Raw genomic sequence first — 27,780 nt, 5'->3', positions numbered from 1 at the left:
AGTGGGAATAAATATGATTCCTATCTGCATGGAGCTTCTATTCTGTGAAAAACAGATGTTAAACATGATTGACCTGTGACCAGGATCACCTGTGCCTCCAAGAGTATTGTAAGAGAGACCTTCTGGTGTGAGGAAAACTCCCCTGAGGAAGTCATGTTTTAGCAAAACTCTAAAGGGTGTCAAGTATTACTTATATAAAAGGGAGCACATGGAATGAATAGTGCAAGCAGACAAATACGGCCATGAGGAAGGCACATTCAAGGACATGAAAGAGCAGCATAGTAGAAACCTAAAAAACAACAGTTGAAGGTGTAATAAGATATAAATGAGGCAGATCAGTGGGATCCCTTTGGTATTTAAAGAGGTTTAGGCTGGGCACAGTGGCTCACGCCTATAATCCCAGCACTTTGGGAGGGCAAGGCAGGTGGATCACCTGAGGTCAGGAGTTCTAGATCAGTCTGGCCAACCTGGTAAAACCCTGTCTTTACTAAAAAATACAAAAATTAGCTGGGCGTGGTGGCAGGCGCCTCTAATCCCAGCTACTCGGGTGGCTGAGGCAGGAGAATCGCCTGAACCCAGGAGGCAGAGGTTGCAGTGAGCTGAGAATGCAACATTGCACTCCAGCCTGGGGGACAAGAATGAGACTTTGTCTCAAAAAAAAAAAAAAAAAAAGTTTTAGACTCAAAAATAAGAAAATTAACAACCTAGGTAAATAATGGGCAAAAGATCTGAACAGACAACTCACCAAAGAAGATAAACAGATAAAAGCATGTGAAAATGTCCAACACCATATATCATCAGGGAATTGTAAATTAAAACAAGATACCATTACACACCTATTAGAATGGCCAAAATCCAAAATGCTGACAACAATAAATGCTGACAAGAATATACGGCAACAGAAGCTCTGATTCATTGCTGATAGGGATGCAAAATGGTAGCCACTGTGGAAAACAGTTTGGCAGTTTCTTGGGAAACTAAACATAGTCTTACCACATGATCCAGCAATTGTGCTCCTTAGTATTTACAAAAAATTAGTTGAAAACACGTCCACACAGAAACCTTCACATGGATGTCTACGGCAGGTTTATTCATAATTTTCAAAACTTGGAAGCAACCAAGATGTCCTTCAGTAGTAGTATATTCAGACAATCGAATATTACTTAGCACTAAAAGAAATGAGCTATCAAGTCATGAAAAGACATGCAGGAACCTTAAATGGATATTACTAAGTAAGTTAAAGAAGACAATCTTAAGAGGTCACATAGTGTATGATTCCAATGATATGACATATGGAAAAGGCAAAACTATGGAGACAGTAAAAAGATCAGTGGTTGCCAGGGGTTGGAGGGAGGGTGGGATAAATAGGCAGAACACAGAAGATTTTTAGGGCAGTGAAACTACTCTGTATAATACTATAATGGTGGATACATGTCATTTTATAATTATCAAAGCCCATAGGATGTACTACATCAAGAGTGATCTCTAACTTGAACCATGGCCTTTGGGTGATAATGTGTCAATGTAGGGCCATTGATTGTAACAAATGTACCATTCTGGTGCTGGGATGTTGATAGTGGGGGAGGCTATGCATGTATGCTGATAGGGGCTATATTGGAACTCTGTACTTTCTGTTCAATTTTGCTGTGAACCTAAAACTGCTCCAAAAAATAAAGTCTCTTTTAAAAAAGAGTTTTAGGAGGGGAATTCATAATCAGATTTAAATTTGTAATAGATTGGCTGCAGTGACTCATGTGGGTGGAAATAAAGAACAAAAATGGGTGTAGGAGAACAGTTAACGCAATGGTCTAGCTAAAAGATGGTGCTAGTTTAGGCCAAGGTGGCAGCAAAGGAGAAGGTGAAAACATGCTGCCCCTAGAGAGGGAAATAAGATTCCCGTAAGTGTAACGAACTGTTTGCCCTTAGTTTCCTCATCTATTAAAGGAGAGAAGAGGAGTATAGGGGTTAGAAGACAGCCTATCACTGAACCAAACTTAAGGCAAACAGAATCAACTGAGTTCTTGAGTCAGACATCTTTTCTTTTGTAATGTCAACCCTATATTAGACAAGAGCAGTATCAGGCAGACCATGGTATTTATGAGAGAACTTTGAACACATAACTTCCTGAGCACTCTTTGAATATAATGACCCACTTCTTTATTAACCTAATTGTGCTGATAGTGACTAGTAAATATGATAATGTAACCAAATACCAAAATGGACATTCTAGAAACTCAAAAATACTTAGTGTTATTTTCAGTTGGATTTTTCTTTTGTTTATATTTGCAATTTTGAGTCTTACTTGGTAATCTTTATGTAACCTAAACAATGTTTTATAAACTTTAGGAAGCTATTACTCATGTATAAAGTTCATAAAAGTTCATAATATATAATGCATTATAGTGTTCAAAATGTTATAATGTTCATAATATACTAATAATTCTATTTCATTGCCACTACCTCATTCTTGTTTCTGTTTTCACTGAGTGAACAGAAGTAAACAATGAGAGAGATTTCAGACCCAGAAATAGTATATCCTAAGGTTTTGGTTCTTTTATCTTATTCTCTAATCTCCCAAACAAGCTCTTCTAAAAATATATCTTATTAACATAAAAGCCTATTAAGGAGAATGACCCTAAAAATGCTAGATAATCAGAGCTACAAGCTCACTGGTTAGCCAAGTCTTGACAAAGAGCATGTTTGAGTTTAACAAAAGTGCATTTGCAGAACTAATATACTGTATTGACAATGTGTAAATCTAGACATTTTTCTTGTTAGAGCTGGTTAATATTTGCCTAAAGCACAAACAACTTACCACTTGAGATATTTTTCATGACTAAAGAAAAATCTTTCTTGATGTAACTGACAAAATGATTTGAGGGTACTACATAATTATAATAAATATAATCCATGCATCATTTTCATGTTTCATTCTTTATATATAATTGAATACTTAGTTATTGTGACGAAAAGTTACTATGGCTAAAGAAAATAATGCAAGTACATCACCTGAAATAACACCTGTATCCCACGATACACGAATCCAATTCCAATGCTGTTTTCTTTCTATTTCAGCAACACTATACTAGTTTAATAGTCAAGATACCACTTGAATACTATCCAAGAATAATCAGATCTGCTCAAGTTAGGTTTATATAATTTACCAAGGTGATAGATTCTGACTTTGAAGATTACTGACCACTGATCACTAAGAACTAATATTAGCTGACCATATGATCACTAAGAACTAACTTTGACTGATAAATTTGACTGATAAATTTGAATTTCATCTTTTGTGCACTGAGGAAAGAGATTAACAATTTTCTCCACATCAAGATGCTTGTTTTGAAGGATTGATTCCATCTCTCTGAATAGTTCTTTCTCCAGTTTCCTCATGTTGTCCAACATTATTTTGGCTTTTTCCTAAACAATTAAAAATATAAAGATAAACACATATACATATACACATAAATCTAACCAAATTCAACCCATCTCTACAGATAAGGTTTGTTCATGCTGGCTTCTGATTGTGGTTTGGTTCCCTTCTTGTTCTTTAGAGACAGAAAGAACGAAATGAAATTCTTTGGGAAAATCATTGCTCTAGATTGAGTTAATGCATGAATACCAAATTATTTTTAGTAGAAAAGACAAAAACAATTATAAGAGTAGTTTATAAGTAACAAACCTAAAAGACAACAGGACAATAGAAAATCTCATATGAACTGTGTATGTGGAAGGTTGCTGAAAACTGAGGCTAAAATGTTTTTATCAATTTTGATCTTTTACATTTAAAACCAATATTATCAGATTAATACAATAGAACAATAATGTTCAGGAAAAAATCAACCAAAAGAAGACATTTCCTCTATGACTTCGTCCTTATTTCAATAAAGGGAGAAAAAAGGTCTATGATTCTTACAGAAGTAATTTTTAAATTGTTGATGAATCACCATGATCAGTTATAAGGTACTTATCTAGAGAAAAAGTATGTAAGAAAAAACTTGGCCAGGCACAGTGGCTCATGCCTGTAACCCCAGCACTTTGGGAGGCCATGGTGGGTGGATCACGAGGTCAGGAGTTCGAGACCAGCCGGCCAATATGGTAAAACGCCGTCTCTACTAAAAATACAAAAATTAGCTGGGTGTGGGGGCGCACGCCTGTAGTCCCAGCTACTCGAGAGGCTGAGGCAGGAGAATCGCTTGAACCTGGGAGGTGGAGGTTGCAGTGAGCTGAGATCGCACCAGGGCACTCTAGCCTGGACGACAGAGTGAGACTCTGTCTCAAAATAAATAAATAAATAAAAAGTTACTAGAAAGTGAGCATAATTTGTTTTTGTTTTTTTGTTTTTTTTTTTTTGGAGATGGAGTCTCATTCTGTCGCCCAGGCTAAAGTGCAATAGCACAGTCTCAGTTCACTGCAACCTCCGCCTCCCGGGTTCAAGCGATTCCCCTGCCTCAGCCTCCCGAGTAGTTGGTATTACAGGCACCCGCCACCATGCCCGGCTAATTTTTGTAGTTTTAGTACAGACGGGGTTTCGTCATGTTGGTCAGGCTGGTGTCAAACTCCTGACCTAAGTTGATCTACCCGCCTTGGCCTCCCAAAGTGCTGGGATTACAGGCGTGAGCCACCGCGCCCGGCCTGTGAGCATAATTTTTAAAATTTGAACCATTATGGGGTAGAACTCTACAAAACAAATGACCTTAACATGGACTTCAGTATGAAATTGTATGCAGCTTTTTTCTGAGGAAACACTACATTTCATATTAGTGGGAAAAAAATGGATTTTGTCTATAAATGGTATTGGAATAATTTGTTACCTTTTTGGAAAACAGAGTTAAAATCCCTACTTCATGAAATACACAAAAGTAAATTCCAGATGGACTAAAGAACTAAATTTTTAAAAAACACATATACATGCTAGAAGTTATATTTATATTGAGGTGAGGCAGGCCTTTTGAAACGTGAAATCAAGGTGCCTTAAAGCAAAAGACTAATAAATATAATTGACTAAGTTTAAAATTTTTGTCTGACAAAAAAGTTAAATGTCAAACAATAAACTGGGATAAAATTCCGCCTTATTACAAACAGTTAATATTCACATATTTTTACCTATTTAAACCAAAAAACAAAAATAACCCCAAATCAATGGAAAAATAGCCTAAGGGAAAAAATAGACAAGTAATTTAAAATAAAATACTCATGACCAATAGACATAGGAGAAGGTGTTTAATCTTACTAGTAATCAAGAAATGTAAATTAAAACTACCAATAGGATTGACTCTCCCTAACACACAAAAGTAGTTATTTACAGAGCCAGGACCAGAACCCAGCTCTTTTACTCTTCTTCCCTCAAATTCCATTATCTTTCCACTACTTTAAGTTGTCAATCGACATCTTATGATTTTTAAGTAAAGCCTAAAATACTTACAGCTTTAGAATTTTTATTTAAAAATAAAAAATTTAAATAAAAATTTTCAAATAAAAATAGGAAGTCTGGCAGAGCTTGTTGCTTTGAGCATAAGTGAAATAGGTGAGAGAAAAAAAGGCATAGAAACAATGCCAACACTGCAGACAAAAATAAATAAATTATTACCTGGAGGAAAATTCATTTAATCCGTTCCAGTGTGGACAGAATGTAAATGTATATGCCTTGACAAAGTAAAAGGAATAACAGGCAAGAAAAACCAGGAGGTAGAAACAGACAAGAAAAGATTTAAGATGGTTAATGTTTTCTTTCATTGCAGGGGGTCAACAGATGGATGGCTTTAGGCAGCCTTTCCATTCGCTTCTTATCCATTATTTTTCTTTAGCGAGCTGAATAGGTATAGACATTATAAAATGACCTATCTATCTATACCAGAAAAAAATAAATCCTTATTTCTAGAGAAGAGATTTTGAGTGATATATTGCTCTTCTATAATGCTTACATTTTAAAATAATGAGGATGTATCACTTTTTAAAAACTAAAACTCATTATTATTTTAAGTCTCTGGGGTTTTAAGTCACTTTCAATTAATTTTAATCTGGGTCTGTATCATTAAGAACATTACGTTAAGAAACCAGGTCAACTGCTCTTTGGAGGCTTTGTAATTTTTGGTGTGGGATATATACTAAGCAAGTTACTTAAACTCTCCTAGACTCAGATACTTTATCAGCAAAGTGGGAATCAAAATAGTACCCATTTCATAAAGTGGTTGTGAAGATTAGATAAAATAATTCATGTAAAAGTGCTATGTAAGTGTTCAACAAACGTTAGCTATTATTATTATGTTTAATGTACTAAGTTTCTCTACAAGATTCACATACATGTATTCATAACCAAAGATAAAAATAATACAGCTCTACTATAGTCTGAGCATCTAAACTATTCCTAAAACTATTTCTTATAAGAAGGGAGGAAAGCTGATACTCCAAAGTTCAAAATACGGATTGAATCTAACTTTACACTTAATGATATAACAAAGAATATAATCTAGCATACCTCATTATTATTTACTACTTCCAATGCCTGTTGATGTTTTTGGTAGAGTGGGTGTCTTCTGTCAGGCTTAAAATGTGATTTCTTTTTAACTAGATCTTCAAGTTCAAATGTTGGTGAACTGGTATCCAATAGTTGTGAAATATGTGGCACAAATATGAAAGGCTTAAAAACAGATCTAGAAGAAAGAGTCTTTATTAAATTATCATGTCAATATATAAAAATATTCAGTATTATTCTAAGTCTTCTAAGATTCTCTCAATTAGAAGTTTCTGTTAATGATGCTACATACTAACTTGTTCCTGTCACATTAGTTATACCCATGCGTGTCTTCCCTGGGTACACTGGGATCTCTTTTGGGGCAGGGAACCATACTTTATTTAGTGTTGTGTTCCCATGAACCTAACAGAGGACCTGGCACATAAACAGTGTCAGCAAAGTAATAGTTTGTCTTTCCTACTTCACATTCCACAGTTGGAGGATAAGAACAACCTTTAATGTTACAGAAGAGGATTAGGACTTGGGGTGAACATCAGCGCCAGTGTCAGTAAAGGAGAACACATGCTGGGCACAGTGGCTCATGCCTGTAATCCCAGCACTTTCAGAGGTCAAGGTGGGAGAATCTCTTGAGACCAGGAGTTCAAGAATAGCCTTGAGCAACATAGCCAGACCCCCATCTCCACAAAAAAATTAAAAATTAGCCAGGCATGGTGGCATGCACCTGCAGTACCAGCTATTTGGGAAGCTAAGGCAGGAGGATCACTCGAGCCCAGGAGTTCAAGGCTACAGCGTGCTGACTGTGCCACTGCACTCCATTCTAGCCTGGGTGACAGAGCAAGGCCCTGTATCAAAAAAAAAAAAAAAAAAAAAGGAAGACTTGGCCGGGTGCGGTGGCTCACGCCTGTAATCCCAACATGTTGGGAGACCGAGGCGGGCGGATCACAAAGTCAGGAGATCAAGACCATCCTGGCTAACACGGTGAAACCCTGTCTCTACTAAAAATACAAAAAATTAGCTGGGTGTGGTGGCGCACGCCTGTAATCCCAGCTACTAGGGAGGCTGAGGCATGAGAATCTCTTGAACTTGGGAGACAGAGGTTGCAGTGAGCTGAGATCATGCCATTGCACTCCAACCTGGGTGACAGAGCGAGACTCTGTCTCAAAATAGTAATAATAATAATCAAATAAAACTGGAACTATTGATATTTTAAGTTTCACATGTATTTTCTAGATACAAGTGCATAAGTAAATCCTGCACAACTACATCATTTAACATTTTTACTGTTATGAATTATCTAATATCATATCTGAAATCTGAGTAAGAAAATCTATCTACTTTCTTTTCTTGACTATGTTAAATCTATTTGTAGGAAGAAGGAGTAGGGATAACGCATACAAGAAACTATTCACATTTCCTTCCCATAAAAAGAGAACAGTTACACATTTGTGGATATTGCAGATTAAAGCCTGAACCAAAAATATATTAAAAATTATTGTCCTAGTTGTATAACAAAAATTTATCCTGACAAAATTATTAACATACTAATGACTCTACTCCATCCCCTGACCCCTTGCTGGTTTATAGTATTTTGTGGCTTCACCTCTCAGGATCAGGAGTCCCTGTAAAGAAGTGAATGCAAGGAAGGCTGGAGTCTTGAGGTAAAATAGAAACCATGCTTGCAGTGGTCAGGAATTCTCCCTCCATATTAATGCCACTTGGTTTATCTCGAAGAATTTCCATCATTGTTTCAAAAGTTATATTTCCTAGAGAAATAATTTTTAAAATCATCAAATACATATGCATATACGGATGCCTTGCAAGTATGAACTGCTTTCTCTACTGATAATATGTGAGATATTAGTCTTGACATAAATTAAGAGACTGACTATAAACAAACTTTGTATCAACTACAATTAGATTCATTCCACTGTCACAGGAAAGGTATGTTATTTTAAATATAAACTATGCAAAGTCTCAAAGCCATTGTAACAGGTAAAAAATCCCTAGAAAAAGGAATTAATAACACAAAAATATATTCAATCCCATTGCCCTTACAGAATTTTTTTTTTTTTTTTTTTTGAGACAGAGTCTTGCTCTGTCAGGCTAGAGTGCAGTGGTGCGATCTTGGCTCACTGCAATCTCTGTCTCCTGGGTTCAAGTGATTCTCGTGCCTCAGCCTCCCAAGTAGCTGGGACTAAAGTCGCATGTCACCATGCCCAACTAATTTTTGTATTTTTGGTAGAGACAGGGTTTCACCATGTTGGCCAGGCTGGTCTTGAACTCCTGACCTCAGGTGATCCTCCCCAGCTCGGCCTCCCGAAGTGCTGGGATTACAGGTGTGAGCCACTGCACCCAGCCTATGCCTGCTAATTTTAAATTTTTTCTGCTATGTTGCCCAGGCTGGTCTCCAACGCCTGGCCTTAAGCAATCCTCCCCCATCAGCCTCCCAAAGTGCCAGGATTACAGAAATGAGCCACTGTGCCTAGGATTTTGTCTTTAATTGAAAAAATTAAGTAAATATAATATAGTTACTGATGATTTGGATTTAAGTAGACCATTTTATTATTAGTTTTCTATATATTCCATCTATTCTTTGTCTCTTTTTCTCCATTCTTGTCTTCTTTTTATCAATTATTTATTACTCCAGTTCTCCCATCAGCTTATTATTTATACACTTAAAAAAATCTTATTACTTTCTCTTGATTTACTACAGTGGGCCTTAAATTAACTCTTTACCACTTACCAATTAACACAAGCAGGACCCATACAGAACTTAGCTCCAATTACTGCCTATCTTTTGTGCTATTCTAATGCACTTTAATTTCTACTGTGTTCGTCTGGGTCTTCTGAGAAGCAGATGCCACAACATGGGATCAAATATTTTAGGAGAAATGCCTGTGACAGAAAATGGGGAGGGAACCTGGAAAGCCTCAGAGAATCATCAGACTATGATACAATCTGAAGTCTGAGTTTAGTAGAGAAGGAAGAGAAGTTGGAGAAGTATCCCAGGCTGCCATGCCATCTAAGGAAAGCTGGGCCAGGCTGTCAGGGAGTCCTTGATCCAAGTCAGCCATTAGAGGAGTCCTGTGTATCCCTAGAATGGACCTGCCTTTGTCTCCCTGCTGCTCTCAGTCACTGGCTAAAAGCATCCTGTGAAAAATAGAGTGCTCCATGAAATCCATGCACAATAGACTTTAAGCACTGCAGCTGTGGCCATTGGTTAGAAAGTTATTATTTTCAACAATGTTTGTCTAGTTTTACCTATGTATTTACTGTTTCTGTTGCTCTTCATCTACTCCTGCGTACCTTGCTTCTATCTGCCTGAAGAATGCCCGTTAGCATTTCTTTTAGTGCCAATCAGCTAGTAATTCTCTGTTTTATTTCATCTCTATTTTTAGAGGATATTTTTCACTAGATATACAATTCTAAATTAGTAGTTTATCTTTCTCCATCACCTTAAAGTTGTCATTTTACAATCTTTAGAATCCCCTCCCTTCTGTTGAAAAGTTAGCTGTCAGCTTTATATTTGTTCCTTGAAGATATTTTTTTTCCTCTGGATGTGTTTCAGATTTTTCTGTCTTTTTTCCCCCTCAGAAATCTTACTATGATGGGCCTAGGTGTGGCTTCCTCTTATTTGTCCTTCTCGGGATTTGCAGAGCTTCTTGAGGCTGTTGCTTGATGACTTTTATCAGTTTGGGGAAATTCTTGGCCAGTATCCTTCAACTATTGCTTTTGCCCTTCCCTATTTTCTCTCCCCTTTCCTGTTGAGTCTCCAATCTTATGTATGTGAGACCTTTTCACTGAGTCCTATACATGCTTCTCAGATCCTTGTCTATATTTTCTAAACTTTTATTTCTGTTTGAATTGGAATCTTTTCTACTGATCCTCCAGTTCACTAATGTTTTTCTCCTGTTATACCTAATCTGTTGTTAAATCAATCTATTGGATTCTTAATTTCAGTTATAATTTTTCAGTTGTATTATTTCCATTTGGTTCTTTTACAGACTCCAGTTCCCTGATGAAATTCTCCATCTTTTCTTCTAATTATTTTGAATATATAATAGTAATTTCAAAGTCTGTTTCCAATAAAGCTAATGTGTAGACAGCCTGTGGGTCAGTTTCTACTATCTACTTTTTCTCTTGGTTTTCAGTCATTTGGTCTTATTTCTTAGCATGCCTGATACTTTCCATTGAATGAAATTTTACAGAGGCTCTGCATGATATTTTCTTTTGCAGAGCATTTAATATTCTTTTGGCAACCAGATAGAATATAGGTAGATTACCTTGATCCAGTGTTGAGACTAGTCTATCCCTTGTTTGTTCTTACTCTTCCTAAGGAGTAGCATTTCTGGGATCTCAATTGAAAGCTTAGGGGTATTTCCCAGGTACCTTCTTCTCGGCTGGCCCTCCAGTCAAATTTTTGTCCCTAAGGCCTTGTGAGACTGCAAAAAAAATCTCTGCTTAGCTTTTAAGGCTCCTAGCAGCTACTTTCTGCTTGATTTCTCAGTGTTGTGTCTCATCCTACCTACGTGCTGCTTAGAAGTTGGCAATTGTGTTAAGAAACTGTGACATAGAAAGTCAAGGTCTTCTCAATGTGTAGAGTCTTCTCTCAGCCTTCAGGATCTAGGCTCTTCGTCTCTACTCTTTTGTGTACTCTTTTGGGTATTCATCCATGTCTTCTAACAACAGAGGTTTTTTCCCTGCAGATCTCATAGCTATTCCTGGAAGGAAGTTGGTCTAATACCAGTTACTCCTTCATAACCAGCCCTCTGCTTTTTAACCACTCCACTGCACTATTATGCCTCCCATTTATTAAATACATCAGTCTCTTTTTATCCTGAAGTAGTACCAATTTCTTAATAACAGTAATGAATGTGGTGAATCCAGGTAACAAGTAACAAGTACAGTTTAAAAAACTACAACAACAACAAAAAACACAGGCCAGGCAAGCTGGCTTATGCCTGTAATCCCACCAGTTTGGGAGTCTGAGGCAGGAGTATCACTTGAGCCCAGGAGTTTGAGACCAGCCTGGGCAACATGGCAAGTCTGCCGTCTATTACCAAAAAAAAAAAATTTAGCCAGGTGTGGTAATGCATGCCTGTAGTTCCAGCTTCTCAGGAGGCTGAGGCAGGAGGATTGTTTAAGCCCAGGAGATTGAGGTTACAGTAAACTATGATCGTGCCACCGCACTCCAGCCTGGGCGACAGTGCAAGACCCTGTCAATTACTCAATCAATCACAAAACATAGTTTCTGCCAACAGATATTTTTAGATACTTTATATGGAAATGTTTAATTATTGTATTTCCATGAGTTCTAAAGAAACAAAAAAACTTTCATTTAACATGGTTGATTAAACACAGGTATCTCCTTCCTCTCTCTCAAAACCCTATAATGACAGTAAAAGAATGAAAAAATGAAGTAACTCATAAAAACAAAGAGAGCATGAAAAGCAAGAATCTCTCCCCCAACTATTCCCATAATTGGGAATTAAAAGAAAAAGCTCACAGCAAGCCTGTATCCAAATTGTAATTCACAATATTTCAAATTAAAACTGACTTCCATATAAAATAATCTAATGTTCTGCCCTCAGTTAATTATGCAGGCTACCAACTATTTTATGTTAATGACAACAGATTTATACAAGTCTACATTCTCTTATCCAGTTTCTCCACAATATAGCCATTACTTCAAAATCAAGAAAAATAACTTATTGAATTTATAGATAACTTGTTACAGAAATAATATATTTCTGTTAGTTTTGAAAAACACAGTAAAGAAGGTGCGCCTAAAAGCAGCCCTTAATATTAAAACTAAACAATAAAGCAAAAACCTGCCATCCACACCTATATATCAGGCAGATAGTTTCAACACCTAGTGAGCCTTAAAAACGATTCAAATCCAAATTCCTATAAATGGCAAGTTTTAATAAAAAACAGTGCCAGAACCATAATACTGTGATAATACAGGTATTATGAAAATATTTTCTGTATTCAAAACCTACAATTCTCAAAATGAAAGGAGGATTTACATGATCACTTGAGTGGGATAGCCATAAGTAATCCACTAGCAAGCACTGAGTAAGTACTGAGACTGCAGTGGCAGGGTTCAGTAAAATAAATGCAAAACATAGGGTGTAATTTCATTGCAATTTAAGCTAGTTATTTAAAATATATGAGTGAATATAGATTCAATTTGGATATACATGCAGCACAGTTAACAGCTATCAGGTAGGGATAGTTGGAAAGAAGAGAGGTAGGCTGTTCTAACTAGAAAAATCATAGGAAAAATTAACTATAATGTACTGGTAGACAATTTTCTGTGAAAGTATTAGAAAGACATATTCTTTTGTCAAAGCACAGAAAGCTAGATGAACTATATTTCACACTTGAGAAAAAGTAAGTTTCATGTCAGATGCATCTATTCCTATAATCATGTATGCATTTCAAATCTATGATTCAGTTATTCTTAAATATAACTGAATTATTATTATGATGTAGTAGCTAATTGGCTTATAATTATTTCTTTTTTCTTTCTTTCTTTTGTCCAATTACCCTAAACCTTAGAATTCTTGGCATTTTCCTCTCCATCTTGATTATGCATTGTTGTTCTTCATTTTTAAAGAATATCTGCTAAATTTATTTCCTGAGCCTTTAAGTTTATTACTAGCAAAAAGTACACAACAGTGATCTTTGTTAAGCTATCTGCAAATTACAATTTAATTCAAATCAACTAACAACACTTTGTTAATTTATTCAATACTTACTAAGCACACACAACATAATGAATTAGGTGCTGAGAGAAAAATACGACAAGTAAGAAAGTCCATTTTTTTCAGTTTCATAGAGAAGAGCACAAACACTGCTGGTTTCTTCATTTGTAAAATGAAGATATCTATTTCACATGGTTGCTTAGAGAATAATATAATTAGGCCAGGTGCGGTGGCTGACGCCTGTAATTCCAGCACTTTGGGAGGCCGAGGTGGGCGGATCATGAGGTCAGAAGTTTGACACCAGCCTGGCCAACAAAATGAAACCCTGTCTCTACTAAAAATACAAAAAATTAGCTGGGCTTGGTGGTGAGTGCCTGTAATCCCAGCCACTTGGGAGGCTGAGGCAGGAGAATAGCTTAAACCCGGGAGGCAGAAGTTGCAGTGAGCTGAGATCAGGCTACTGCATTCCAGCCCGGTCGACAGTGTAAGACTCTGCCTCAAAAAAAAAAGAATAATATAATTATATCATTTAGCACAGTATCTGGCCCTTGATAAAAGCACTTAATAAATGGGAGTAGGTGTTGCTGCAACAGCTACTCCTGATCTACTTTTTTTTTCTTTTTTTAAATTTTGAGTTCCGGGATACATGTGCAGGACATGCAGGTTTGTTACATGGGTAAACGTGTGCCATGGTGGTTTGCTGCACCTATCAACCCATCACCTAGGTATTACGCCCCACATGCATTAGCTATTTTTCCTGATGCTCTCCTTTTACAATAAGTCTAAAATTAAAATCCTTAGTATAACATGCTTTAGCATTTTCTACATATCTATCTACATGGGGGAAAAAGATTGTTTAGATAACCTATTTATTAAACCATAACATTAAGAAACTTTACAGAAAACTTTTCAAATTATAACATGTTCTTTTGGAAATTAAAATATAAATAAGATATTAACTACTTTGAAAACAATAATGTAAAGGCATTCTACAAATATTCTGTCAAACTTTTTCCTTTTTTTATATTGAGATTGGATTTATTTAAATAGCTGTATTAGCACCAAACAACATTAATAATAAAAAGTAAAAGAAACATATATACAGGGGAATGTACTCATAACTTCACGTAAAAAGATCCTTTGCCACTTCCTGTGTACCTGTCAATAAAAGACTGAAAATATCCAACAGCATCAGCTTTATTCTAGAGTCTCACTCTATTTTTGCTACAGGTCTGAGTTAATATCTTGACTTTCAAGTGGATAGGAGTGCCCACCTCCTAAGACTACTCCTACCCTATGCTCCACCCTCAATCACCAACACCTTTTGGGTGAAGTTCTAAACCCAGGAAGGGAAGAGGATGAGTTGTCCTCTCAGACAAAGGAAGATGCAAATCATCCCTCTGGGATGGTTAGGTTATTATCTCAGAGTAGTTGATTCTTCTAAGATGGAAAACTACACTCTTTACCCTCAAATCTTCCATCTATCCTATCTCTACAAATGGCATTTCCAACTGTTCACTGGTTCCCAGCAGAAACCTGGTATTCATTTATGACATCTTTCTCTCTCTAACCTTCACTCCAATTAATTAAGTCCTGTCCATTCTGCCACCAAAGTATATGCCAAATCTGTCCACTTTGCTCCAACTCCATGCCACCACTGCTATTTCTGGGCTAGCTAACCTTTAAGAAAATTAGAGAAAGGAGCCTCTTCTTTGGGGCAGATAGTGGGGCTGGATTTCAGCCCTACTTACCCCCTTGTGCAGGGCATGATCTCCATAACCTTGCTTGGTGGCCCTGGACCCCAGACCAAGCCATCCTGTACTGTTGTAATCAATTCCGTAATGTTTTGGCCACACCCTCATAATAACTACCATATAATTTGTTTAATGAATACATGAGAAGCAAATATCAATCACTGATCCATCTCAGAGTAGTTGCTTTCTGACCGCTTTATAGAACCATTTACCAGCCAGGCACAATGGCTCGCACCTGTAATCCCAGCACTTTGATAGGCCAAGGTGGGCAGATGGTTTGAGCCCAGGAATTCGACACCACCCTGAACAACATGGTGAAACCCTAGCTCTACAAAAAATACAAAAATTAGCCTAGCATGGTAGTGCACACCTAGAATCCCAGTTATTCGGGAGGTTGAGGCACGAGAATAGCTTGAACCCGGGAGGCAGAGGTTGCAGTGAGCTGAGATTACGCCACTGCACTCCAGCCTGAGTATTGGATCGAGACATTGTCTCAAAAAAATTTTTTTTAATAGAAACATTTTATCCTTCAAGTGAAGGAGGGTATATTAGTCACATTTTTATTAGTAGCATGACCCTTTTAGCAATTATCTGCCACTCAGTAATCTAAATAAAGCTTACTTTGCTGGAATTATTTGGAAGCAAAAGGAGAAAATACGTTGGAAGTTATTTTTTAAGAGTTAGTAATAACCCAACATGAAAATGGGAAAAGGATACATTAATAAACAACTCACAAAGCAATTACAAATTTTCAGTAAATGTAAGAATATATCTAATTTCACTAAAAAAAAATTAAAATTGTAACATGCCATTTTTTTTCTTATTTCTCTTTGTGGGTACATAGTAGGTGTATATATTTACATGCCATTTTGCCTACAAAATTTATAAAGGTTGAAAAAAATCCTCTATTGATAAGCATGTTAGAAAATAGGTACTCAAATATTATTGGCAGTAATTTAAATTTATGTAACTTTTCTGGTGGTCATTTAACAATGTGTTTCAAAAACCTTCAAATGTATATAAGCTTTGACCTGACATTCTACTACAAACTCATTTTTAGAAAATAGTCATGGGGCTGGGTGCGGTGGCTTGGCTGGGTGCAGTGGCTCACGCCTATAATCCCAGCACTTTGGGAGGCCAAGGTGGGCGGCTCATTTGAGGTCAGTTAAGTTAGAGACCAGCCTGGCCAACATGGTGAAACCCATCTCTACAAAAAATTAAAAAATTAGCCAGGCGTGGTGGCAGGCACCTGTAATCCCAGCTACTTGGGAGGCTGAGGCAGGAGAATCGCTGGAATCCAGGAGGCAGAGGTTGCAGTGAGCTGAGGTGGTGCCACTGCATTCCAGCCTGGGGGACACAGCAAGACTCTGTCTCAAAAAAAAAAAAAAAAGAAAGAAAATAGAAAAGAAAATAGTCATGGATATGAATATAAATAAGCTATAAGCATGTTATATAATTTCAATAATGAAAAACTAAAAATAACCCAAATAACAGGGATTTGATAGCTAAAGTATGATTCATACAATCAATCTTTATTATACAATGATTAAAATACTACCATAAGGGAATAACAAAATAATAGGATACTACATATCTGTTTTAAAAAATGAGAATGTTCTGTATATATTGAAACAGAATGATCTACATCATATATTGCTAACTGATCTACATCGTATATTGCTAACTAAAGTTACGTGGAGAAAAGTGTAAATAGCATGCTATCATTTCTGTAAAAAAAGAAAAATTACATATTTGTTTCATTAAGCATATATCATCTCTGGAAGAACACATAAGCAACTGCATATGGGAAAAAAAACTAAGTATCTCGGGACAGGGTAGGAAAGAGAGACTTCATTGTATAATCTTGTGTACTTTAGAATTTTGAATCATGTGAATATATTAATTTTTATAAGTAAAATAATATCATAGAATATTAAATGACATGGGAAGGAGTTCTACTTTCAGTGTGGCTAAGTGAGCTCCTATCAGGCCAATCCTCCCGCAGATAACTATCAACTTGGGACAAAATACAGAAAAACAACTACCTGAAGGCTCTTTACAATTAACAAATGAAGTAACATTCTGGAGGAAAGGTGAAAGTTGGGAGACAGAATGAAAGCATAGGGTAAGTTTATTTTTGTTATGGCTTTAGCTTGAGGGAAGCCCATGGTCAATGCTGTGTCATTCTATGCAGACAGCAATAGAAAACTTTGGTCTTTCTGGCCTGAAGAACCAGACCTCAACCACAAGCAGTAGGAAGTGAGGGGGCAGGCTGGGTGCAGTGGCTCACACCTGTAATCCCAGCACTTTGGGAGGCCTAGGTGGGTGGATCATCTGAGGTCAGGAGTTCGAGACCAGCCTGACCAATATGGTGAAACCCCATCTCTACTAAAAATACAAAAATTAGCTGGGCATGGTGACATGTGCCTGTAGTCCCAGCTATTCAAGAGGCTGACACAAGAGAATTGCTTGAACCCGGGAGGAGGAGGTTGCAGTGAGCCAAGATCATACCACTGCACTCCAGCTTGGGTAACAGAGCAAAACTCTGTCTCAAAAAAAAAAAAAAAAAAGGAAAGACAAAAAAAAGAAAAGTGAGGGGGCAATCCCATAAAAGAGAGAGTCAGAGAGGAGAATTTCCAAATTCTATGTAAAAGAACTGCCCAAATCTCCATCTGATTGCTGATTAAGCATGTGTGGGGCAGACTGCAAGCAGCTCAGCTAAGGATAAAAGAGCTAAACTGAAATTTGAGTTGCCAACCAAGAGACAGAATTTGCAGGCTGAGTACAGCCAACTAAAGTAGCTGCTAAAACAAGAATTATCTATTTGTTCTTAGGTGAATTTTGGTGATTTGTAGCTTTCAAGGAACTGGTTCATTTCCTCAGAAATCATGGTTTTGAGCCATCTTCTGTGGACTAGATTCCCATGTCAGTTGTTTACAAAACCTTTTTGCAGTGCTCTTTTGCTGTCCTAAAAGAGCACTATCGGCCGGGTGCGGTGGCTCATGCCTGTAATCCCAGCACTTTGGGAGGCCGAGATGGGTGGATCACCTGAGGTCGGGAGTTCAAGACCAGCCTGACCAACATGGAGAAACCCCATCTCTACTAAAAAAAAATACAAAATTAGCCGGGTGTGGTGGCACACGCTTGTAATCCCAGCTACTAGGGAGGCTGAGGCAGGAGAATCGCTTGAACCTGGGGAGGCGGAGGTTGCGGTGAGCTGAGATCGCGCCATTGCAATCCAGCCTGGGCAACAAGAGTGAAACCCCATCTCAAAAAAAAAAAAAAAAAAGCACTATATGGAAACTGAGCAGTTGTCTACTCCATAGGTTAGTTCTCAAAGGCTTTGGTATGCTGTTTAGGGTCAGATACACCTATGTGCAGCTTAGGGTAGGCCCAGGCATTCTTACACAACTTCATGGGATTTCTTTCCTGAGCTACTTCTGCTCCTCAATTCTCCCTGACATTCTGGCTTCCAGGGATCCCCCTTCCAGGTCCTCTAGCTAGAACAACAGAGCCTTGGTGGTCTCCCTTCTTTGCCCAACTGCTTCCCACATCTGGGTCTGCCTCTGAAGCCAAGAGGCAGGAAAACAGAGAGAGGGCAAAAAGCAACAGAATTTCTCCTGTGGTATTTGGACCACAATTCCTCTAGTGGGAGAGAATTCCCTTCCTTCAGAGTTTTAGATGCCTCCCAACAGCTGCTACCCTCATCACATAACCATCACAAGATTGCAGATTCAGGACTGGAGTTTGCCTGGGAGCTGGGACAAGACAGAAAGAAAGCAGAAAAAAAAAAAAAATTCCCAGGAGATTTCTCCCATGCTATGTCTTGTTGGTGCCCACCTTCCCTCTCCTCAGACAAGAAAAAGAAGGTTTCTCTTGGAGCTCTTTCTGTTGACACCCAGTACACAGTTCTGGGATTCATGCTGTTTAACACCAGGCTGGATGAAATGAGAAAAACAAGAACAACAACAACCATGAAACTCACTCCTGGATCATTCCTACTTTGACTTCTGGTTTTTTTTGCCCTGCTAACTGCTCCGTTTTACTTTTAAGACTCCTCAGAAAGCTGCTCCATGCATTCTTTCCAGATTTTTAGTTATATTCAGAGAGAGAAAGACGGAGTAGAGTTTACTTATTCCATCTTACCTGCAATGAGAACCAGCTTCCATTAAATGTTAATGAACTATACTCTAATTATTTAATTTTTAATTTAAAAAAATTTTTTTGAGACAGAGCCTGGCTCTGCCACCCAGGCTGGAGTGCAGTGGTGCAATCTCGGCTCATTGCAACCTCTGCCTCCCAGGTTCAAGCGATTCTCCTGCCTCAGCCTCCCAAGTAGCTGGGATTACAGGTGCCTGCACCATACCTGGCTAATTTTTGTATTTTTAGTAGAGACGGGGTTTCACCATATTGGCCAGGGTGGACTCGAACTCCTGACCTCAAATGAACTGCCCTCCTTGGCCTTCCAAAGTGCTGGGATTACATACGTGAGCCACGGAACCCAGCCACTCTAATTATTATTATAAAGATGCAAAACATGCTTAAGGATTTTTTAAAAACTTGAAAGTAAAGAATAGAGAAATGGGAGTTATACAGAACGAACCAATGGAACTTGTAGAGATTAAAATTATAATAACAAATCAAAATATTACTAGATGAGATTAACAGCAGATTAAATCATGCAGAAGAAAAGAGGAGTGAACTTGAGGACATTACAGTAGAAACAATCATAATAGTCGTAGAAACTACATCTTCAACTGAACCCCCATGTAACAAATATTTTCAGTGGCAAATACATGTAGATTCATTATAGCAGATTTGCCATTTGGATGGGAAATTTGACTAAAATATAAATATCTGTCATACCAAATATTCATATAGTGGGTATAGAAATACAGGTATGCTGGGATCTTGTCTGGTTTACTGGTTACAAACCAGTGTTTGTTCCTCACCAGGTAGCTCCAGGTGAGCCCACAAAATAAATGTGGCTCAGAGTTCAATCTCTCACAAGAAACTGTATTGATCCACATCCTGGAGCAGCAGGCAGCTCAGTTCCATCCTAAACTCTGGGTAGGGAGTGGAGTAGCATTTTTCAGACTCATAGCCGTAACAAGGAGTCCAGTTCCTGCTCCCCAAATGGATCTTTTTCACCTGTACACCTACATTCTCATGGATGTTAACACTCTAGCCTCTAAGGTGTATATCTGGTCCAGAATCCCCCAACTGACACAGAGATGAGGAGGATTGTGTGGGCCCTCTCTTCATTTTTGGTACCTGGTGACTTTCTCTTCTTGTATTTGAACTTAGCTATATATGTCTTGAATGTTTAAATATTTTATCCAACATTTCTCAAGTTTTGGAGTGGAAAGAGGGAATTCCTATATCTGCTCAGTTTGCCTTCTGGCCAGAAGTTCTATATATAAGAAAATAACTGATAAGAGTACTACTCAAAAATAAATAACAGCAGCAGCAGCAATAGTCAAAGAAGCCTGTCTCCAGGTTGCAATGAATTCTCAGAAGAAAAGTAATCTCAATTTTGTTTTAAGAATATTAATAAGAACTGAAAAAATGCATCTGAGCATTGAAAATCTGAACTTGACCGTCAAAAGAATCATGACCCTCTCACAATTGTATAATACTTACCTCAAAAAATAGGTTTATTCTGGAGGAGCCAAGATGGCCGAATAGGAACAGCTCCAGTCTACAGCTCCCAGCGTGAGCGACGCAGAAGATGGGTGATTTCTGCATTTCCATCTGAGGTACCGGGTTCATCTCACTAGGGAGTGCCAGACAGTGGGCGCAGGCCAGTGGGTGCGCGCACCGTGCACGAGCGGAAGCAGGGCGAGGCATTGCCTCACCTGGGAAGCGCAAGGGGTCAGGGAGTTCCCTTTCCCAGTCAAAGAAAGGGGTGACGGACGCACCTGGAAAATCGGGTCACTCCCACCCGAATACTGCGCTTTTCAGACCGGCTTAAAAAACGGCGAACCACGAGATTATATCCCACACCTGGCTGGGAGGGTCCTACGCCCACGGAGTCTCGCTGATTGCTAGCACAGCAGTCTGAGATCAAACTGCAAGGCGGCAGCGAGGCTGGGGGAGGGGCGCCCGCCATTGCCCAGGCTTGATTAGGTAAACAAAGCAGCCTGGAAGCTGGAACTGGGAGGAGCCCACCACAGCTCAAGGAGGCCTGCCTGCCTCTGTAGGCTCCACCTCTGGGGGAAGGGCACAGACAAACAAAAAGACAGCAGTAACCTCTGCAGACTTAAATGTCCCTGTCTGACAGCTTTGAAGAGAGCAGTGGTTCCCCCAGCATGCAGCTGGAGATCTGAGAACGGGCAGACTGCCTCCTCAAGTGGGTCCCTGACCCCTGACCCCCGAGCAGCCTAACTGGGAGGCACCCCCCAGCAGGGGCAGGCACACTGACACCTCGCACGGCAGGGTATTCCAACAGACCTGCAGCTGAGGGTCCTGTCTGTTAGAAGGAAAACTAACAAACAGAAAGGACATCCACACCGAAAACCCATCTGTACATCACCAACATCAAAGACCAAAAGTAGATAAAACCACAAAGATGGGGAAAAAACAGAACAGAAAAACTGGAAACTCTAAAACGCAGAGCGTCTCTCCTCCTCCAAAGGAACGCAGTTCCTCACCAGCAACAGAACAAAGCTGGATGGAGAATGACTTTGACGAGCTGAGAGAAGAAGGCTTCAGACGATCAAATTACTCTGAGCTACGGGAGGACATTCAAACCAAAGGCAAAGAAGTTGAAAACTTTGAAAAAAATTTAGAAGAATGTATAACTAGAATAACCGATACAGAGAAGTGCTTAAAGGAGCTGATGGAGCTGAAAACCAAGGCTCGAGAACTACGTGAAGAATGCAGAAGCCTCAGGAGCCGATGTGATCAACTGGAAGAAAGGGTATCAGCAATGGAAGATGAAATGAATGAAATGAAGCAAGAAGGGAAGTTTAGAGAAAAAAGAATAAAAAGAAATGAGCAAAGCCTCCAAGAAATATGGGACTATGTGAAAAGACCAAATCTACGTCTCATTGGTGTACCTGAAAGTGATGGGGAGAATGGAACCAAGTTGGAAAACACTCTGCAGGATATTATCCAGGAGAACTTCCCCAATCTAGCAACGCAGGCCAACGTTCAGATTCAGGAAATACAGAGAACGCCACAAAGATACTCCTCAAGAAGAGCAACTCCAAGACACATAATTGTCAGATTCACCAAAGTTGAAATGAAGGAAAAAATGTTAAGGGCAGCCAGAGAGAAAGGTCGGGTTACCCTCAAAGGGAAGCCCATCAGACTAACAGCAGATCTCTCGGCAGAAACCCTACAAGCCAGAAGAGAGTGGGGGCCAATATTCAACATTCTTAAAGAAAAGAATTTTCAATCCAGAATTTCATATCCAGCCAAACTAAGCTTCATAAGTGAAGGAGAAATAAAATACTTTACAGACAAGCAAATGCTGACCGATTTTGTCACCACCAGGCCTGCCCTAAAAGAGCTCCTGAAGGAAGCACTAAACATGGAAAGGAACAACCAGTACCAGTCACTGCAAAATCATGCCAAAATGTAAAGACCATCGAGACTAGGAAGAAACTGCATCAACTAACGAGCAAAATCACCAGCTATCATCATAATGACAGGATCAAATTCACACATAACAATATTAACTTTAAATATAAATGGACTAAATTCTCCAATTAAAAGACACAGACTGGCAAATTGGATAAAGAGTCAAGATCCATCAGTGTGCTGTATTCAGGAAACCCATCTCACATGCAGAGACACACATAGGCTCAAAATAAAAGGATGGAGGAAGATCTACCAAGCAAATGGAAAACAAAAAAAGGCAGGGGTTGCAATCCTAGTCTCTGATAAAACAGACTTTAAACTAACAAAGATCAAAAGAGACAAAGAAGGCCATTACATAATGGTAAAGGGAGCAATTCAACAAGAAGAGCTAACTATCCTAAATATATATGCACCCAATACAGGAGCACCCAGATTCATAAAGCAAGTCCTGAGTGACCTACAAAGAGACTTAGACTCCCACACATTAATAATGGGAGACTTTAACACCCCACTGTCAACATTAGACAGATCAACAAGACAGAAAGTCAACAAGGATACCCAGGAATTGAACTCAGCTCTGCACCAAGCGAACCTAATAGACATCTACAGAACTCTCCACCCCAAATCAACAGAATATACATTTTTTTCAGCACCACACCACACCTATTCCAAAATTGACCACATACTTGGAAGTAAAGCTCTCCTCAGCAAATGTAAAAGAACAGAAATTATAAAAAACTATCTCTCAGACCACAGTGCAATCAAACTAGAACTCAGGATTAAGAATCCCACTCAAAGCCGCTCAACTACATGGAAACTGAACAACCTGCTCCTGAATGACTACTGGGTACATAACGAAATGAAGGCAGAAATAAAGATGTTCTTTGAAACCAACGAGAACAAAGACACAACATACCAGAATCTCTGGGACGCATTCAAAGCAGTGTGTAGAGGGAAATTTATAGCACTAAATGCCCACAAGAGAAAGCAGGAAAGATCCAAAATTGACACCCTAACATCACAATTAAAAGAACTAGAAAAGCAAGAGCAAACACATTCAAAAGCTAGCAGAAGGCAAGAAATAACTAAAATCAGAGCAGAACTGAAGGAAATAGAGACACAAAAAACCCTTCAAAAAATCAATGAATCCAGGAGCTGGTTTTTTGAAAGGATCAACAAAATTGATAGACCGCTAGCAAGACTAATAAAGAAAGAGAGAAGAATCAAATAGACACAATAAAAAATGATAAAGGGGATATCACCACCGATCCCACAGAAATACAAACTACCATCAGAGAATACTACAAACACCTCTACGCAAATAAACTAGAAAATCTAGAAGAAATGGATAAATTCCTCGACACATACACTCTCCCAAGACTAAACCAGGAAGAAGTTGAATCTCTGAATAGACCAATAACAGGAGCTGAAATTGTGGCAATAATCAATAGTTTACCAACCAAAAAGAGTCCAGGACCAGATGGATTCACAGCCAAATTCTACCAGAGGTACAAGGAGGAACTGGTACCATTCCTTCTGAAACTATTCCAATCAATAGAAAAAGAGGGAATCCTCCCTAACTCATTTTATGAGGCCAGTATCATTCTGATACCAAAGCCGGGCAGAGACACAACCAAAAAAGAGAATTTTAGACCAATATCCTTGATGAACATTGATGCAAAAATCCTCAATAAAATACTGGCAAACCGAATCCAGCAGCACATCAAAAAGCTTATCCACCATGATCAAGTGGGCTTCATCCCTGGGATGCAAGGCTGGTTCAATATACGCAAATCAATAAATGTAATCCAGCATATAAACAGAGCCAAAGACAAAAACCACATGATTATCTCAATAGATGCAGAAAAAGCCTTTGACAAAATTCAACAACCCTTCATGCTAAAAACTCTCAATAAATTAGGTATTGATGGGACGTATTTCAAAATGATAAGAGCTATCTCTGACAAACCCACAGCCAATATCATACTGAATGGGCAAAAACTGGAAGCATTCCCTTTGAAAACTGGCACAAGACAGGGATGCCCTATCTCACCACTCCTATTCAACATAGTGTCAGAAGTTCTGGCCAGGGCAATTAGGCAGGAGAAGGAAATAAAGGGTATTCAATTAGGAAAAGAGGAAGTCAAATTGTCCCTGTTTGCAGACGACATGATTGTATATCTAGAAAACCCCATTGTCTCAGCCCAAAATCTCCTTAAGCTGATAAGCAACTTCAGCAAAGTCTCAGGATACAAAATCAATGTACAAAAATCACAAGCATTCTTATACACCAACAACAGACAAAGAGAGAGCCAAATCATGAGTGAACTCCCATTCACAATTGCTTCAAAGAGAATAAAATACCTAGGAATCCAACTTACAAGGGATGTGAAGGACCTCTTCAAGGAGAACTACAAACCACTGCTCAAGGAAATAAAAGAGGATACAAACAAATGGAAGAACATTCCATGCTCATGGGTAGGAAGAATCAATATCGTGAAAATGGCCATACTGCCCAAGGTAATTTACAGATTCAATGCCATCCCCATCAAGCTACCAATGCCTTTCTTCACAGAATTGGAAAAAACTACTTTAAAGTTCATATGGAACCAAAAAAGAGCCCACATGGCCAAGTCAATCCTAAGCCAAAAGAACAAAGCTGGAGGCATCACACTACCTGACTTCAAACTATACTACAAGGCTACAGTAACCAAAACAGCATGGTACTGGTACCAAAACAGAGATATAGATCAATGGAACAGAACAGAGCCCTCAGAAATAAAGCTGTATATCTACAACTATCTGATCTTTGACAAACCTGAGAAAAACAAGCAATGGGGAAAGGATTCCCTATTTAATAAATGGTGCTGGGAAAACTGGCTAGCCATACGTAGGAAGCTGAAACTGGATCCCTCCCTTACACCTTATACAAAAATCAATTCAAGATGGATTAAAGATTTAAACGTTAGACCTAAAACCATAAAAACCCTAGAAGAAAACCTAGGCATTACCATTCAGGACATAGGCATGGGCAAGGACTTCATGTCTAAAACACCAAAAGCAATGGCAACAAAAGACAAAATTGACAAATGGGATCTAATTAAACTAAAGAGCTTCTGCACAGCAAAAGAAACTACCATCAGAGTGAACAGGCAACCTACAAAATGGGAGAAAATTTTCACAACCTACTCATCTGACAAAGGGCTAATATCCAGAATCTACAATGAACTCAAACAAATGTACAAGAAAAAAACAAACAACCCCATCAAAAAGTGGGCGAAGGACATGAACAGACACTTCTCAAAAGAAGACATTTATGCAGCCAAAAAACACATGAAAAAATGCTCATCATCACTGGCCATCAGAGAAATGCAAATCAAAACCACTATGAGATATCATCTCACACCAGTTAGAATGGCAATCATTAAAATGCCAGGAAACAACAGGTGCTGGAGAGGATGTGGAGAAATAGGAACATTTTTACACTGTTGGTGGGACTGTAAACTAGTTCAACCATTGTGGAAGTCAGTGTGGCGATTTCTCAGGGATCTAGAACTAGAAATACCATTTGACCCAGGCATCCCATTACTGGGTATATACCCAAATGACTATAAATCATGCTGCTATAAAGACACATGCACACGTATGTTTATTGCGGCATTATTCACAATAGCAAAGACTTGGAACCAACCCAAATGTCCAACAGTGATAGACTGGATTAAGAAAATGTGGCACATATACACCATGGAATACTATGCAGCCATAAAAAATGATGAGTTCATGTCCTTTGTAGGGACATGGATGAAATTGGAAATCATCATTCTCAGTAAACTATCGCAAGAACAAAAAACCAAACACCGCATATTCTCACTCATAGGTGGGAATTGAACAATGAGATCACATGGACACAGGAAGGGGAATATCACACTCTGGGGACTGTGGTGGGGTGGGGGGAGGGGGGAGGGATAGCATTGGGAGATATACCTAATGCTTGATGACAAGTTAGTGGGTGCAGTGCACCAGCATGGCACATGTATACATATGTAACTAACCTGCACAATGTGCACATGTACCCTAAAACTTAAAGTATAATAAAAAACAAAACAAAACAAAACAAAAAATAGGTTTACAATAAATAAATATTTTTCATTTTAATAGAACAATATTTTTACTAATTATAATTCCCCAAAACAGATGTTATCATTTCCATATTACATCTACACAAAATATAGTTTGTCATCCTAATATTATTTATATGATAAAATTACCTTTGTGCTTATTTAGAAGCTTGTAGCCCTCACAGTATCTGCCTGATGAAGTCATCATCTTGGCTGTGTCAAGATAGGAATATGCTGCAGCAAAATCAAACTCCTTTTTACCATCCCACCAACCTTTCCGCTTAGCATAGTTTCTCATGTCTGGGTGTTCCCGGGCAATCTTGGTTGTTATGGAAAGTTGATTAGAAATATTACGAACTCCCTCTATTTTCAAAGAAGAAGAGGAGAAAGGAGAAGAAAAGTCATATTTAACATAAAGCATGTATCTGTACATCATGATTCCTAATCACTATGTAAACATGAATATAGACTTCTAAATTTTGTGCCATGGGCATCTATTACATATTCAAAAAGATAAATGAATTACTTTTAAAATTAAACTGATTTTAAGATAATTATAGATTCACATGCAGTTATAAAAAAATAATACTGAGAGATACTGTGTACCCTTTACCCAGTTTCCCCCAATGGTAACATCTTGCCAAACTGTAGTATAATATCACAACCAGAATATTGGTATTGCTATAGTCAAGATAAAGAATACTTCCATCACCACAAGGATCCCTCATGTTGCCCTTTTATAGCCACACCTACTTATCTCCCACCCCAAATCCTTCATTAACCTCAGGTAACAGCTATTCTGTTCTCCATTTCTATAACTGTAATTTCAAGAATGTTATATAAATGGAATAATATGTAAACTTTTGGCTTTTTTTATTGAGCACAATTCTCTAAAGATTCATCTATGTTATTGTATATATCAATAGTTTATTATTTTTATTGGTGAGTAATATTCCATGGTATGAATGTATGATAACTTGCTTACTTATTCACAAGGTAAAGGATATCTGAATTGTTCCTAGTTTTTGGTCATCATGGAAAAAGCTGCTATACTTGCGTACAGGTTCTTGTGTAAATGTATGTAAGTTTTTATTTCTCTGGGATAAATGCACAGGAGTACAGTTGCTAAGTTG

At 38.3% G+C, this 27,780-nt stretch overlaps 1 protein-coding gene across 1 annotated transcript in view; it reads right to left on the bottom strand.

Annotated features, from left to right (window-relative positions):
* Window positions 1-1,069: 1,069 nt before the first annotated feature.
* Window positions 1,070-27,780, bottom strand: part of SCRN3 (secernin 3) — a 34,232-nt gene continuing 7,521 nt past the window's right edge. Inside the window, 4 exon segments of the mRNA XM_034954529.3 lie at window positions 1,070-3,423; window positions 6,482-6,656; window positions 8,079-8,241; window positions 26,798-27,010. Of these exon segments, the coding sequence (XP_034810420.2) occupies window positions 3,241-3,423; window positions 6,482-6,656; window positions 8,079-8,241; window positions 26,798-27,010 (734 nt within the window). The 3' untranslated portion in view covers window positions 1,070-3,240.

This window comes from Pan paniscus, chromosome 13, assembly GCF_029289425.2.
Source record: "Pan paniscus chromosome 13, NHGRI_mPanPan1-v2.0_pri, whole genome shotgun sequence".
Classification (NCBI taxonomy): Eukaryota; Metazoa; Chordata; class Mammalia; order Primates; family Hominidae; genus Pan; species Pan paniscus.
The sequence above is the reverse complement of the archived record's forward strand: the minus strand, read 5'-3'. Positions and strand labels throughout refer to the sequence as shown.